Genomic DNA, 16,588 nt, shown 5'->3' with positions numbered 1-16,588 from the left:
GCCTGGCTATTCAGGAACACTACCTGAAAGTACAATCTGATGTATAAAAGGCTGGTGAAGAAGTCCCGTCTCCTGTCCCGAGAGGAAAAATGTCACACACTATTTCTCCAAAGAACGGATGCCGCAGTGGCAGCAGTGTAGGGTGGGGAAATGGGGATGGGGAAGAAGAGCTCTCACATCAGGTCACACAGGTGGCCTCCAAGAGCCACGTATCGGCTAGCACAGCAGCCCATGACCCTGGTATAGACTAACACAACAGCTCTCTGCTGCACCACCAAATGCTCTATGACAAGGCCGCCTCCCTGCCAGGGCATGGAGCACTACTAGTGGGCCGCTTTCTCTTTTGCCACACTTTTAAACAGAAAACAAGCTGGAGGACCAGACTGGGCAGCTGCTGCCCACAGACTGAAGATGGTTCATGTGGAGAGAGCCTCCCTCAAGTCTTGTGGGACTTCACAACATCTCACAAGAGTTTGCCACAGAAGTGGTGAAGCTTTGTAAAGCTTGGAAGCAGCTTCTCTGCAGCACCTAGTTCTGGGCTTAGTAGGTACTGGCAGTATGGTGGGGGCAGCAGGGTGGGGTGGCATCTTTCTCAAGCAGCAAAGTGGCTCCTGCCAGCCCTGTCCTGATCTTTAATTTAATTGGTTAGAAATGCCAGCTACCAGAATATCGCTTAATATTAGGTCTGTAACAAGATGTGATAGAGATTTGATCCCCAACCAATCTACAAATTCAAAACTAAGAGAAGGCTGCCATGACAGCATGCAGGATTAGGCACATCCCAAGAAATGACAAAGGCTGCAGGGGGACTTTCTCATACCTGTTGTCCCTGCAATCCATCTCCCTGCAAATCCACCTCCTTCCTGATAGAAAAATGCCAGTTAAGCGGCAATTGTTAAGAAACTTCACCATCTTTCCTGCCCGATGTTACTTTAATAATTCACACTACCTAGATGTGCCAGCTTCAAAGTTTATGACCACCCATAGGCTGGCCCTAAAATCTGCAGTTCTGGCCTCCTGACCAGTGAAGAGTTCCAAAGAAAAAGAGAGGATTTTCCATGATGAACTCACCAAGCTGGGAAAAATGCTGTCTAATCCAATTGCAAGTACATGGATACTGATTATTATTGTATTTAAGCCTGGCATAACAAACTACCATGAATGCAGAACTAGCACAGGGAAGTTAAAATTATACAAGGGTGTGTGTAACAGAATGTTGTCATTTGGAGTTAAGGTTACAGCCAGGCAAGCCTATTCCCCCTGATTTTCCATTTTTTCACTCCAATAGTCAGCACCCTATGCCCACTGAGCATGCTCAGTCCTCATTAGCTGTTTCTTGGGGATTTTCCCTCAGGGTGTTTTTGTACTTCTGCACACCCTTCAGTTTCCCCAAGCATGCTGATACCTCCCTTTTCTGCATGGTTGAATGCTATCTGGGCTACGTAACGATTGGCATGAGGAAAACTGAGTTAACTATTAGCATATAACAGGGGTGGGAAATTTGTGGCCCTCCAGATGTTGTCACAGCTCACATTAGCTCCAGCCAGCATAGACAATGGTGAGGCATGAAGAGAGTTGTTGTCCAACAACATCTGGAGGGCCACAAATTGTTCATCCCTAATAGCTCCCTTTTCTTTTGTTTGCTTAATGGCCTGTGTTAGTCAATGCCTTTTTCTCTACGCCTTTTAACAGCAGAGCCACTCTTTTTTGGTTTAATGCCATGCTTCCCAAACTGTGGGATTTGATGTGTTCCTGGGTAGGCTGCACAATGAGGGACTTTTCTTCATTCCCAAGGGCTTTTCTTCTTTTACTGGGTTGCCAGCACAGCTCGCTCCATATGTCATGCTTAAATTCTGTTCAAATAAACCTTCATAAACTATATGAATATTACAATAAAAAACTGTTCAGCATTGATGTTCCATTCTTGGATTTTCTGTTGTAGAGGAGGAAAGGAAGGCTTGGAGTTAGTTTACAAGCGGGTTAAGTGTGCAGGTGGGTTCGCTCCCATCTGAGAAGCACTTGTCTGGCTGGTATAACTCCACCCTCCCCCCATTAAACAGATAAAACTTTTAACAATACTTTAGAGTACAACAGCTTATAATACTGAATCCACATTCAGTTTTGTAGCGCCAAAGTTACACTAAATAGGAAGACTTGCACAAGATATATAATCAAATCTTAAGACATTACATCACTCCAAAATGATGTCTGTGTGACTGGAGGTCTGAAGTCATTTTCTTTTTTGTTAACAAAAGTCAAAAATGGAAACCGCATCTTTACGGATCTATCTTGCTTGGTTAGCCCCCTAATCCATCTACTGTGATAAGTGAGCTTTACAGCTAGTGCCACTTGCAAATCCTGCTCTGCCACCCTTAGACCGTATATCTTGACTTGGTTTTCTGCCCTTTTACTACCTCCATACGTGCTGCTGCCAGTAATAGAGAGACTAACTCTATATGGCTTACAGGGGTCATTACATCATCACAAATGGATAGAAGTGCTAATAAAGGGTGTGGTGCAATTTGTTATGTCATGTCTGAGATTTCTTTAAAGATCTCTAACCAAAAACTTGCACATGAACACATTCCCACCACATATGAAACAGTGTTCCCCTGGAATGGAATCCTCTCCAGCATAATGGTGTTAGCTCGTGGTTTATCATTTATGTGGTGTAATCTCACTTGGGTGCGGTGCCACCTATTGACACTTCTGACCAGCTGACCGCAGCTGGAGGCAATAACGCACTAGCAGATAACAGGGCTGTAAACCTGTCCAAGGCTGAGAGAGGAGAAAGGAGGCTGAAGCGGAAAACTTTACCAGTTCATCCAAATCCAAGGCAATGTGACAAAGAGAAGTCCATTTTCCAGTCCAAAGTCCAAAACACAAGGGAACACGAGCAAGGCTGAGGTTAGGGGCCAAGGTGAGGCTGATGAGATCCGGCATGTGAAAACGACATAGTTCTCCAGCAACCTTGCCCCTGCCTGCTTCCTGCTTTTAACTACAGCATCCTGAAGCAGCTGCATGCGATCAGTCCTCTTGCTTCTGAGAGCCTCTCTGTCTTCAACAGAGGCCCACCTACGTTCTTCTTTTACATGCAGCCACCTTCACTCTGCTGGGGTCAATGGAACTTCACCCTCTGAATCCCCTAGGGAGGCTGCAGCTGAGCATGGTACACCTCACAGGAGGTGAGGTGGCTCCAGCTCCTTCTGTGCTAGTCCCTTCCCCTGGGTCTGTAGCCTGCCATTCCCCTTCATCCTCTGAGAAATCCGAGGGGGGCATGACACCTATATACAAACTTAAGCATTGATTCTTCTTCATTTCACCCATTACTAGATTAAAGCTCCTTTTTTTAACTGTTTCAGATCTTTAGTACCTAAAGTTGCTATACTAAAGTTGCTATACTGCAGTTTTAAAGATGACATCTAGCTAAAAGTGGGCTAGATGAAACAACTCTCAGGTGGATCCACAGTTGGCCACAGGATCGGACTAAAAGAATGCTTATCAATGGGATCTTCTAGGTAACGAGCGGGGTACCGCAGGGCTCAGTCCTGGGTGCAGTGCTCTTCAACATTTTTATTAATGACTTGGAGGAGGAGGTGCAGGGAATGCTGATCAAATCTGCAGATGACACAAAATTGGGCGGGATAGCTAATACCCTGGAAGACAGAAACAACATTCAAAGTGATCTTGATAGACTGGAGTGCTGGGCAGAAAACAACAGAATGACATTTAATAGGGATAAATGCCACGTTCTGTACCTAGGAAAAAGAAACCAAACACACACTTACAAGATGGGGGATACTTGGCTCAACCACAGTACAAGCGAGAAGGAACTTAGAATTGTTGTAGATCACAAGCTGAATATGAGACAACAATGCAATGTGGCTGCAAAAAGGGCAAATGCTCTTTTGGGATGCATTAATAGAAGCATCCCCTTCAAGGATTACTGCCTTGTTGTGGCAAAGGGGCTTGCGTAACTCAGTGAAGCCATAAGCTATGCTGTGCAGAGCCACCCAAGACGGACAGGTCATGGCGGACAGTTCTGACAAAATGCGGTCCACTGGAGAAGGAAATGGCAACCCACTCCAGTATTCTTGCCAAGAAAACTCCATGGAACGTATCACAAGGCTAAAAGAAATGACGCCGGAAGATGAGCCCCTCAGGTCGGAAGCTGTCCCATATACTACTGGGGAAGAGCAGAGGGAATTTCCAAGTAGCGCCAGATAGAGTGAAGCGCAAAGCAAGGGAGAAAGGGGAAGATATATCCAACTGAATGCAGAGTTCCAGAGAATAGCAAGGAGAGACAAGAAGGCCTTCTTAAATGAACAATGCAAGGAAATCGAGGAAAACAACAGAATGGGAAAGACTAGAGATCTTTTCAAGAACATCGGAGATCTCAAGGGAACGTTTTGTGCAAAGACGGGCATGATAAAGGACAAAGAAGGAAGGGACCTAACGGAAGCAGATGAGATTAAGAAGAGGTGGAAAGAAGACACAGAAGAACTATACAGGAAAGATCTGAATGTCCCTGATAGCCATGATAGTGCGGTCACTGAACCTGAGCCGGACATCCTCGAGAGTGAAGTCAAGTGGGCCTTAGGAAGCATTAGTAACAACAAAGCTAGCGGAGATGACAGGATTCCAGCTGAGCTATTTAAGATCCTAAAAGATGATGCTGTTAAAGTGCTGCACTCAATATGCCAACAAATTTGGAAAACTCAACAGTGGTCACAAGACTGGAAAAGGTCAGTTTACATTCCAATTCCAAAGAAGGGCAATGCCAAAGAGTGTTCAACCTACCATACAATTGCGCTCATTTCACATGCCAGCAAGGTTATCCTCAAAATCCTACAAGCTAGGCTTCAGCAGCATGTGAACCGAGAACTACCGGAAGTACAAGCTGGGTTTTGAAGAGGCAGAGGAACTAGAGATCAAATCAACAACATTTGCTGGATTACGGAGAAAGCAAGAGAATTCCAGAAAAACGTCTATTTCTGCTTCATTGACTATGCTAAAGCCTTTGATTGTGTGGATCACAATAAACTGTGGCAAATTCTTAAAGAGACGGGAGTACCAGACCACCTTACCTGTCTCCTGAGAAACCTGTACGAGGGTCAAGAAGCAACAGTAAGAACCAGACATGGAACAACCGATTGGTTCAAAATTGGGGAAGGAGTACAACAAGGCTGTATATTGTTGCCCTGCTTATTTAATTTATATACAGAGTACATCATGAGAAACGGCGGGTTGGATGAATCACAGGTTGGAATTAAGATTGCCGGGAGAATTATCAACAACCTCAGATACGCAGACGATACCACCCTAATGGCAGAAAGCAAAGAGGATCTAAGGAACCTCTTGTTGAGGGTGAAAGTGGAGAGTGCAAAAGCTGGTTTGAAACTCATCATTAAAAAAACTAAGATCATGGCATCTGTCCCCATCACTTCCTGGCATATAGAAGGGGAAGAAATGGAAGCAGTGACAGATTATACTTTCTTGGGCTCCAAGATCACCGCAGATGGTGACTGTAGCCACGAAATGAAAAGACGCTTGCTCCTTGGGAGGAAAGCTATGGCAAACCTAGACAGCCTAGTAAGAAGCAGAGAAAACACCTTGCCAACAAAGATTTGTATAATCAACGCTATGGTTTTCCCAGTAGTAACGTATGGCTGTGAGAGCTGGACTGTAAGAAAGGCTGAGCGCTGAAGAATTGATGCTCTTTGCCTTCAATCTTTCGAGGAAAGATTGAAGGCAAAAGGAGAAGGGGACGGCAGAGGCTGAGATGGCTAGATAGCATCACTGATGCAACGAATATGAATCTGAGCACACTCCGGGAGAGAGCAGAGGACAGGAAGGCCTGGCATGCTATGGTCCATGGGGTCACGAAGAGTCGGACACGACTTAACGACTGAACAACAACAACAATAGAAGTATAGCTTCCAAATCCAGTGAAGTACTAGTTTCCCTCTACTCAGCACTGGTTAGGCCTCATCTGGAGTACTGTGCCCAGTTCTGGGCACCACACTTAAGAAGGATGCAGACAAGCTGGAGAGGGTTCAGAGAAGGGCAACAGGGGACTGGAAACAAAGCCCTATCAGGAGAGACTGAAAGAAATTGGGCATGTTTAGCCTTGAAAAGACTGAGGGGAGATATGATAGCGCTCTTCAAGTCCTTGAAAGGTTGTCACAGAGAGGAAGGCCAGCATCTCTTCTCCATCATCCCAGAGCGCAGGACACGGAATAATGGGCTCAAGTGACAGGAAGCCAGATTCCAGCTGAACATCAGGAAAAACTTCCTGACTGTCAGAACAATACGACAATGGAACCAATTACCTAGGGAGGTAGTGGTCTCTCCCACACTGGAGGCATTCAAGGTGAGGCTGGACAGCCATCTGTCATGGATGCTTTGGCTTAGAATCCTGCATTGAGCAGAGGGTTGGACACGATGGTCTTATAGGCCCTTATGAGCACTGCGGTACCCCACTCGTTCCCTCTCCCCAGTTTGAGAAGATCCCATAGATAAGCACCCTTTGAGTCCCATTCTGTAGCCAACTGTGGATCCACCTCAGAGTTGTTTCATCTAGCCCACTGTGAGCTAGCTTGCTCATCAGGAGATCATGGGGCACTTTGTCGAAAGCTTTGCTGAAGTCGAGGTATATGATGTCTACAGCATTCCCACAGTCCACAAGGGAGGTGACCTGATCCAAAAATGAGATCAGATTCATCTGGCTGGATTTGTTCTTGACACATCCATGTTGGCTTTGAGTAATCACTGCATTGTTTTCAAGGTGCTTACAGGTGGATTGCTTTGTAATCTCCTCCAGAATTTTCCCAGGGATGGATGTCAGACTGACTGGTCTGTAGTCCCCTGGTTCTCCTTTTTGCCCTTTTTGAAGATAGGGACAACATTAGCCCTCCTCCAGTCATCTGGCACTTCACCCATCCTCCATGATTTCTCAAAGATAATAGACAATGGTTCCGAGAGTTCTTCTGCCAGTTTCTTTATTACTCTAGGATGCAGTTCATCTGGCCCTGGAGATTTGAACTCATTCAAAGTAATGAGGTGTTCCTTGACCATATGCCTATCAATCTCAAGCTGCAATCCTGCCCCTTCAGCCTGCACTTCGCCTTTGCCAGGGGGCTCATAGACCCTCTTTTGGGAGAAGACTGAGCCAAAGTAGGAATTGAGCACCTCTGCCTTTTCCTTGTCATCTGTTATCATTTTGCCATCCTTATTTAATAGCTGAACCACCATTTCTTTCCCCTTTCTTTTACTATGCATGTATCTGAAGAAAGCCTTTTTGTTGCTTTTAGCATCCCTTGCTAGTGTGGTGCAGTGGCAAGAGTGTTGGACTAGGAGCTGGGAGATCCGGGTTCTAGTCCCCACTCGGCCATGGAAGCTCACTGGGTGACTTTGGGCCAGGTACACACTCTCAGCCCAACCCACCTCACAGGGTTGTTGTTGTAAGGATAAAATGGAGAGGAGGAGGATAATGTAAGCCGCCTTGGGTTCCTTGCAAGAGGAAAAAAGGCAGGGTATAAATGCAATAGATAGATAGATAGATAGATAGATAGACAGACAGACAGACAGACAGACAGACTGAGCCAAAGTAAGAATTGAGCACATCTGCCTTTTCCTTGTCATCTGTTATCATTTTGCCATCCTTATTTAATAGTTGAACCACCATTTCTTTCCTCTGTCTTTCACTATGCACATATCTGAAGAAAGCCAATCTATACTTCTAGATTATTTTCTTTGCGTAGATATTACCTGCTGCATCATCCTTCAGTCTAGACACACAGAAGAGTTAAAAAGCTATTTTGCCCTGTCAGGGCCTGCCCATGACATTTTGCTGTCTGAGGTGGAACAGCAAATGATGCCCCCTCTCCCCAAATCACAGTGCATAATACCTAAAGCCAGTCAAGTTATTTTGGCATTTGAAGCGAAAATGACAAATGCTTATTATGTTATTATAAATGTGTGAGTCCTCAAGATGCCACAAGACACTTTCTGGCTTTTGAACACAAACGAAGAAGAGGTTCCTAAGCTTCTTCTCATCTGTTCACCTTTCTCTAGCAAGTGCAAACCCCTATTTTCAAGGAGGACTATGCACCCACGGGAGCGTGGCCTCGTGGATCATGCAACCAGCAGGTGTACTCCACAAATATGCTTTCAAAGCCAAGGAGATCCAGACATGCTCAAATAAGTCAAGCCAAGCCACACTACACACTCAGATATTACCTTACCCCTAGCTCAAACATTGTTGCTCACATCCCTTTTTGCCTGCACAACCACTTCTGTCCCCTTGTCCCCAGATAAGGAGACTGAGTCAGCTTGGAAGAAACAACAGGTGTCACTCCATTCAATATGTCAGCAGCCATTCTTGATACTAGAGCAATAATATTAATTTATTATTATTACTGTTATTTTTTTAAAGATTCCACATATGTGCAGAATTTTACATTTTAAATTTACTTAAGGTGCAATCCTATGCATGTTTAGAGAGAAAAAAAGTCTTATAGTTCTCAGCATGCCCCAGCCAGTCATGCTAAACACACTTAGTTAGGGCCATTTTGTTATTAAAAAGGATAATATATATTTCAATCAAAAATTTAAAAATAGGCATCTGTGACCATGTACAGAGTTTTCCCATGGAGTCCTTGCGAGTTCTCGCAAGGAACTCAAGCCGCCTTGAGTTCCTTGCGAGAGGGAGAAAGGCGGGGTATAAATGCAATAAATAAATAAATAAATAAATAAAATCTGGCTGGTTCAATGTTCTAATTATTTGATTGGGACAGAAATATATTATACGTGACTGAAGCAGTGTATATATGTTTAGGGGCACTAATATTACCGTACTTATCTTTTTTCTTTTTTTTTGAATATATTTTTATTTATTTTATCTTTATAAATGAAATAAACAATACCAAAATTACCAACAACCTGATCAATACTACAATTTCCCAACAATACAATATTCTGATGAGGATACCAGAATAACAAAAAGAGAAGGAAAAATAAAAGAAAAAAAGGAAAAGGGAGGAGGAAAGGAAGTGAAGAAAAAAGAAGATCCTTTCCCCTTCCCCCCCCCCCTCTTCCTCTCCTTCCCCTTTAAAGAATTAAGTTTAAACTCCAATCCCTCCCGGCCTCCGATGCAATTCTATTTTAAAAACTATATCTATAACCTTAACAATCTTACAGTTTAATAAACAACCTTACATTTCAATATATCATCAACCTTATATCAAAGAAACAGGTCTACAATTCATTCCCAGAAGCCTATATTATTTTTATTTTTATATATATATATATATATATATATATATAATAAAACTTAATATAAACCTTCACCAGTAAGTAATATATTTTATACTAGATATATTATCTATTTTGAAATAGAAAATATAAAGAAAAGCAAGAAAAAACGAAAGACGAAAGAGAATAAATGAATATATGTATAATCATTTATCTTCTGAGCTAGCCTGGATCATGTAGATTAAACACAAACAGTTAACAAACCTTGTTTAAAAATTCCAGTTCATGGGGTTGTAACAGAAATCTCATGCATTTTTACGTTCAGCCATGCCTCTGCCATTTCATGATTTAGAAACTTCTTCATCTGACCTTCAGACACAATACAAAGTGTAGCAGGATATTTTAAGTAATATTGTAAGTTCATTTGTTTTGCCATATTTTTTGCTTTGATAAATTGCCTTCTTCTATTCGCCACCTCTTCGATGTAATCTGGGAATAATAACTTTATCTTGTTTCCAGGAAGGCTTCTACCCTCTCTTGCCAAACGCAGGATATAATTCTTTGTGGAGACTTTTGCAAATTGGACTATGATCGAGTAGTCAGTCCCTTTAGCATTTGGCACATGAAATGCCTGCTCAATATCAAGATGGGATAGGGAGTATCTCATGCAAATGTTTATCTACAAAAATAGGGAATTTTACATCATCAGATTTTTAATCCCAATAATATGTACATTGGATCTCCTCGTGAAGACCTCCAGTTGAGAAATTCTATCAGAGGCATTTTTAAAACAAATTTGTGTTGTAGTTTCATTTCCTGCCACTCGGTCTTCTGGCTCATTAGTTTTCGTCTCCATTTTTTGCTTTGACGCATTAATTAAATCTATAGCTCCTTGCAAGGCGGTGATGGAATTTTGGATTAAATCCAACCTTTTGGCCTGCTCTGTAAATTGTGAAGATAAAGTCTTTATCAGAGTAAATAATTCCCCTATATCCTCTGTTCTCGAAACTTTTGACACAGGGGGTGCGGGGGGAGTTGATGCCGGCTCATTTCTTCTCCTTGGCGCAGACATCTTTCTCTCAAACAGATCTTGCAGGTCCTCAGATGTTCTCAAATACTGTTAATATTTCTTAAATCATCCCTCAGAAGTTGTTGATATTTCTTAAAGCATATATTATTATGGAACAGGTCAGCCCTGTGAAAAGGTCAACATTCTAAACCAGTCTATGTCATGTGAACAGCCCAGACCAGGAAGGGTAGGTGTGAATGGAGAATGAATGGTTTTATTGCAGGAAGGCCAGATGAGGGTGCTCTGGGATGTGCTGAAGATTGCCAAAGTATCAGAAGATGGACATGGGCCAATAAAAGAGGGGTAGCTGCAGATGTTCTGATAACAATGATGGCACTTTATAACCATAGAAAGGTTGGGGAGTTGGAAGGAGGTGCCTGGCTGTCTACAACAAATGTCAATCTGTCAATAACAATGTCAATCCAGGAATTGGGAACATGATGTATTATCAACAAAGAACATATTGAACCCCTCTTTGCTCTCATGAGCCCCTACGAGGGAAAAAGAGTATAAAACCCCTGAATCTGCCACTGTTCAGGAGGGGCGTGGCTGCATCTGGATTGTTGTATGCGCACATACAACAGTACCCTCAGTCCAACAGGACATGCATTAAGTGCTCTGGCCAAGTACTTGATAGCATTGTGATGTGTATGTGTTGGGTGAAGTTCAGGGAGAGGCTTTTACTGTCCAGGGCTTAGATAGGGTGCAACTATCTTTGTTCTGTCATACTCACTGTTGGTTTGGATATAAGACAGCAGGCTTGGGCGTGGGCCTGGGTGACACTGTGTCATCGTTGTCTCAGTGGGCCATTTTTGCAGCATTGGGCTGATCTGGAGCTGAGCAACGAACAGGGGCTAACTGTATATTTAGTCATTTAATGCACCACATTGGGTAACTAAGTTTCTACCTTGAATCAGAATAGTGGGCTTCGAAGGGGCCTACAAGGCCATTGAGAGGTGTGTAACTTCTTAAAGCCCCAGAAGAAGCGTGCGACTTCTGGAGGAGTGTTGGTTTTGGGCTCTAATCTAAGAGGTGTGTAACCTCTTGAGATTCAGGGGGCTTGAAGCTCTTTGAGATTTCTTTGTCATTAAGTTTGTACCTAAGAGGCATGTGTCCTCTTCAGTCTTGAGCTTCAGAGAGCCTGAAACTCTCTGAGATTTGTTTGTAACCAAGTTTGTGCCTGAGAGGTGTGTGACGTCTTCAGCCTCAGAGTGCATGAACTCTCTGGGGAGGTTCTAGTTTAATAAAATCCCAAACCTCTCAGCCTGATCAACTGAGTGGTCCTGGAGAAACTGAAATCCATATTTCACAGGGGCAGACAGGAATTGCTTTAGCACCCCTGAAGCTGGATGCAGAAAGGTGCTGCTGAATCCTCTTTACCCAGGAGGGGCCTTGGGCATTGCAATTCTTTTTTTCTTCCCATTTCAGGTTCCAGCAGCCCCTCTGGGGAGAGACCAAGTTCAGCCTCTCCTGGATCCTGCTGGGGTCTGGACAGTTGGTGGGGGTGGGGAGGGAATAGCAACCTCAGGCAGAAGCAGCAGCTCCTGCATGGCTGAGGACAGAAGACACTCACTGTACAGGGCAGCGTCAATCTCTCTCTCTCTCTTTCTCTCTCTCCAGTTCTCAAATCTTACTCGAGCAGCAGGGACCACAGGGCTGGTTGGGACAAGAGGGCAGCAGCTCAGTAGGGGAGAGAACCATTCCTCGCAATCCCCTGTTCCAAGCAGACTAACTGGCTCTGGGAGGGAGGGAACCTGGCAACGAGTGGTGGCGGTTGTTACTGAAGGAGCTGCTAGCAGGCCCACAGCCCCAAGCACTGTTACACAGCGAAAGACAGCATTCAGGAGAGGAGGGAAGTGGCGGTGGTGGCCCCAATCTGCTGCTCCTTACCGGGCTCACCACCTGATGCGGGAGCCTCAATTTGCATAATGAATGGGCCGGCCCTGTGCCCTGTTATTGTTGAATAAAAGGCCCCTCAGAACCAGGAGCTTCTGAGTTATGCTGCCATCTTGGCTGACAGCTGGCCACACACCCCTGGCTGGTGTAACTCTGAAACCACAAATATGCTGTGGTACTAGCCTGACAGGGTGGGATTAGAAAGACCATACACACTGAGAGGAAAAAGAAATTAAAACAGCAGCAGTAGCATAAGACCTTTGTTAGGGCCCACTGAACATCCTAAAATACGGAGCTAGCTTTAAAGTTTCAAGATGTTCTTCCTCATATAGGATGTTAAAAAAAAACAGGGGGAGCGGAGAGAAATATACAATTAGTGTAACTACATTTCTGAGGGGTAGCCATATGGAGTGAGCTGTTGCCGCAAAAATAACTGTTTTGCTTGCAGACTGGCCTCCATCATGCTTGTATAGGGATACAAGCATGATGGACGCCAGTCTGCAAGCAAAACAGTTTACTGTTATTTTCGCTGCAACAGCTTGCTCCAGACAGCTAGCCCTTGGAAATTTAGTTGCCAACTTTTTCCATTTCCCCCCACAACGGGGCTCAAAGAGCAATTTGTGCTCTTTGAGCCATGTTGCCCTTTCCCATTAGAGTTCTTTTTCTAAAGATTATTTGTACTTCTGCAAACCTTCAGGGCTGCTGATACCTCCCCCCCTTATGTATGGATGATGCTACATAAGGATCCACACTCAGATAATGTGTTCACATAAGCCCTATTCAGGCATGGATGTGTGAGGGCTTAAAGCGGGTAGAGGTCGGGGCTGTGCACGCTGGCCCCACGCCCCTGCATCTCCAGGTCTGCTGACCCTGCCCCAGCTCAGCTCAGAACTTGCTGTGTCCAACTGGCAAGGTCTGAAAGGAAGTGCTAATTGTGTTTGCGTGAACTCTCCATCACAAAAACCATGTCCCATGGCCACTCCTAGTACAGCCTGCAGGTAACCCCCTCCTTCGCTCCACTCTCTGAGGTTCCCCTTATCTCTGCCTTTTGATCAGAGATCAGAGATCAGGGAAAGGTTTCCCTTGCTAGCACAGGCAAGGGAAACCACGAGGGGGGGGGAGTGTGTGTAGGACATGTGCAGCCCCCAGCTGCCCATCTGGTGCTGGATATAACCCTTGGGCCTGAAGGTCTGTGCACCCCTGGTATATAGGAATAATTAGATAGTTCAATAGGTAATGTTTTCACAAAGGCCTGGATTGGAAGACAGCAGAAACATACCTGTTGCACATGAATGCCTTGTAAAGCTGCTATTCTACAAGGCGTCGGTTGATTGCCACTATTGCCCAATCCAAGCTGGCCATTACCATTGTAACCCCAAACATAAACCTTAGAAAAGGAGATAATACCAATTAGTATACAGGTATAAGGGTAAGGAACAATCACTGTGTAATTCATATATATATATATATATATATATATATATATATTTTACATGCTCACTGTTCAGATTGAACAATTGCCAAAAACAATTTTGTACTCCAGGAAGACATTAGAACACACCTGAGATCAGTCTAACCAAAAAGCCTGCCCTGGGCAAGGGGGTGATGAAATTGCCCACTTGGTCATGGAAATCCCCAACTGCCCCACTGTGGTAATTTGCTTGGGTAGTGCTAGTTTCTTAGGTGCTTCCTTCCAATGGCAGTGCTAGGTCCCCTTAAATGCTAGCAGAAATTCTTGGATTGAAGAGGTGGAGGCTGTTCAGTAACTTCATGCAGGTGAGCCAATTCTCCTGCATTTGTACCTATACTAGATTACCAAGCAGCTAGTTTTGGACTCACTACTCTTTAATTCAGCTTATGAAAGCACTTATGACCTGTGGATGGTTTTTTTTTTTTTCTGTAGAATAGTCTTCCATACACCCAACCCCCCAGTGCCTGCAAGAATTTGGGTTTCAGGGAAAAGAGACTGGTGGGCACTGATAGTGTTAGAGTGTACCTTAGAACAACAATGAAAAACCAATTAAGAACTTGAAAACAATCACCATAAAAATAGTAACAGATGATGAAGAAAAAATAATCAGCCGCTCATTGGAACATGAAGGTCTTCACTAGCTTTCAGAAAAGTAGAAAGGTCTAGGAAGCCAGATACACTTCCTCGAATGAGAGTTTCAAAGGTGTGTCACCACTACCAAATCTGGGCCAAATCTGCATTGTTACCAATCTAGTCTCTAGTCTTAAAGAAACAAAGGCCTTCCATGAAGATCTCAGTGATGGGCTTGAGAGGAGGTTTGTTCAGTCGTTAAGTCGTGTCCAACTCTTCGTGACCCCATGGACCATAGCACGCCAGGCCTTCCTGTCCTAAGCTCTTTCCCGGAGTGTGCGCAAATTCATATTCATTGCATCGGTGATGCTATCTAGCCATCTCATCCTCTGCCGTCCCCTTCTCCTTTTGCCTTCAATCTTTCCCAGCATCAGGGTCTTTTCCAGGGAGTTTTCTCTTTGCATTAGGTGGCCAAAATATTTGAGCTTCAGCTTCAGTATCTGTCCTTCCAATGAGCAGTCAGGGTTGATTTCCTTTAGGATGGACTGATTTAACCTCCTTGCAGTCCAGGGGACTCGTAAGAGTCTTCTCCAGCACCACAGTTCGAAAGCATCAATTCTTCAGTGCTCAGCCTTCCTTATAGTCCAGCTCTCACAGCCATACGTTGCTACTGGGAAAACCATAGCTCTGATTATACAAATCTTTGTCGGCAAGGTGTTGTCTCTGCTTCTTACTATGCTGTCTAGGTTTGCCATAGCTTTCCTCCCAAGGAGCAAGCGTCTTTTCATTTCATGGCTACAGTCACTGTCTGTGGTGATCTTGGAGCCCAAGAAAGTAAAATCTGTCACTGCTTCCATTTCTTCCCCTTCTATATGCCAGGAAGTGATGGGGCCAGATGCCATGATCTTCGTTTTTTTAATGTTGAGTTTCAAACCAGCTTTTGCACTCTCCACTTTCACCCTCAACAAGAGGCTCTTTAGATCCTCTTCACTTTCAGCCATTAGGGTGGTATTGTCTGCGTATCTGAGGTTGTCGATAATTCACCCGGCAATCTTAATCCCGACCTGTGATTCATCCAACCCGGCGTGTCTCATGATGTACTCTGCATATACATTAAATAAGCAGGGCGACAATATACAGCCTTGTTGTACTCCTTTCCCAATTTTGAACCAATCGGTTGTTCCATGTCTGGTTCTTACTGTTGATTCTTGACCCTCGTACAGGTTTCTCAGGAGACAGGTAAGGTGGTCTGGTATTTATTTATTATTTATTTATTTATTTATTTATTTCATTTCTATACCGCCCAATAGCCGAAGCTCTCTGGGCGGTTCACAAAAACTAAAACCAAACAACACACAATAAAACAATTTAAAATATATAGAACATTAAAACCACAATATAACAATACAACCACAATAAAACCTAGCAGCAGTACAGGAGTTTAAAATACAGATTTAAAACAGCAAAGATAAAAATTTAGAAAGCTAAAATGCCTGGGAAAATAAAAAGGTCTTCACCTGGCGCCGAAAGGAGTACAATGTAGGCACCAGGAGAACCTCACTAGGGAGCTCATTCCAGAGCCGGGGTGCCACAGCAGAAAAAGCCCTCCTCCTAGTAGCCACCCGCCTCACTTCCTTTGGCAGGGGCTCACGCAGAAGGGCCGCTGATGATGATCTTAAGGTCCGGGCAGGCACATATGGGAGGAGGCGATCCTTCAGGTAACCTGGCCCCAAGCCGTTAAGGGCTTTGAATGTTAACACCAGCACTTTGAATCGGGCCCGGAAATGGACTGGCAGCCAGTGCAGCTGGAAAAGTACTGGCGTAATATGAGCTCGCAGGCCAGTCCCTGTTAACAATCTTGCTGCCCTATTTTGGACCAGCTGAAGTTTCCGGACCGTTTTCAAAGGCAGCCCCACGTATAACGCATTGCAGTAATCCAGACGAGAAGTTATCAGAGCATGGATAACTGTAGCTAGGCTATCTCTGTCCAGATAAGGGCGTAGTTGGTATACCAGCCTAAGCTGATAAAAAGTGCTCCGTGCCACTGAGTTCACCTGTGCCTCAAGTGACAGTTCTGGATCCAAGAGCACCCCCAAACTACGAACCTGATCCTTTAGGGGGAGTGCAACCCCCTCCAGAACAGGTTGAATATCACCTAGCCGGGCAGACGAACCACCCACTAACAGTACCTCCGTCTTGTCTGGATTGAGTTTCAGTTTATTAGCCCTCATCCAGTCCATTACCGTGCCCAGGCACTGGTTCAGAACAGCCACTGCCTCACCTGGTTTTGATGAGAAAGAGAGGTAGAGCTGGGTGTCATCCGCATA

At 44.3% G+C, this 16,588-nt stretch overlaps 1 protein-coding gene across 1 annotated transcript in view; it reads right to left on the bottom strand.

Moving 5' to 3' along the window:
- Nucleotides 1–16,588, bottom strand: part of LOC146358821 (RCC1 and BTB domain-containing protein 2-like) — a 67,113-nt gene that overhangs the window by 25,486 nt on the left and 25,039 nt on the right. Inside the window, 1 exon segment of the mRNA XM_084820956.1 lies at nt 13,500–13,607. Coding sequence (XP_084677082.1) covers nt 13,500–13,607 — 108 coding nt within the window.

This window comes from Heloderma suspectum, chromosome 1, assembly GCF_057233095.1.
Source record: "Heloderma suspectum isolate Gila_16-S chromosome 1, 16-S_ref, whole genome shotgun sequence".
Classification (NCBI taxonomy): domain Eukaryota; kingdom Metazoa; phylum Chordata; class Lepidosauria; order Squamata; family Helodermatidae; genus Heloderma; species Heloderma suspectum.
The sequence above is the reverse complement of the archived record's forward strand: the minus strand, read 5'-3'. Positions and strand labels throughout refer to the sequence as shown.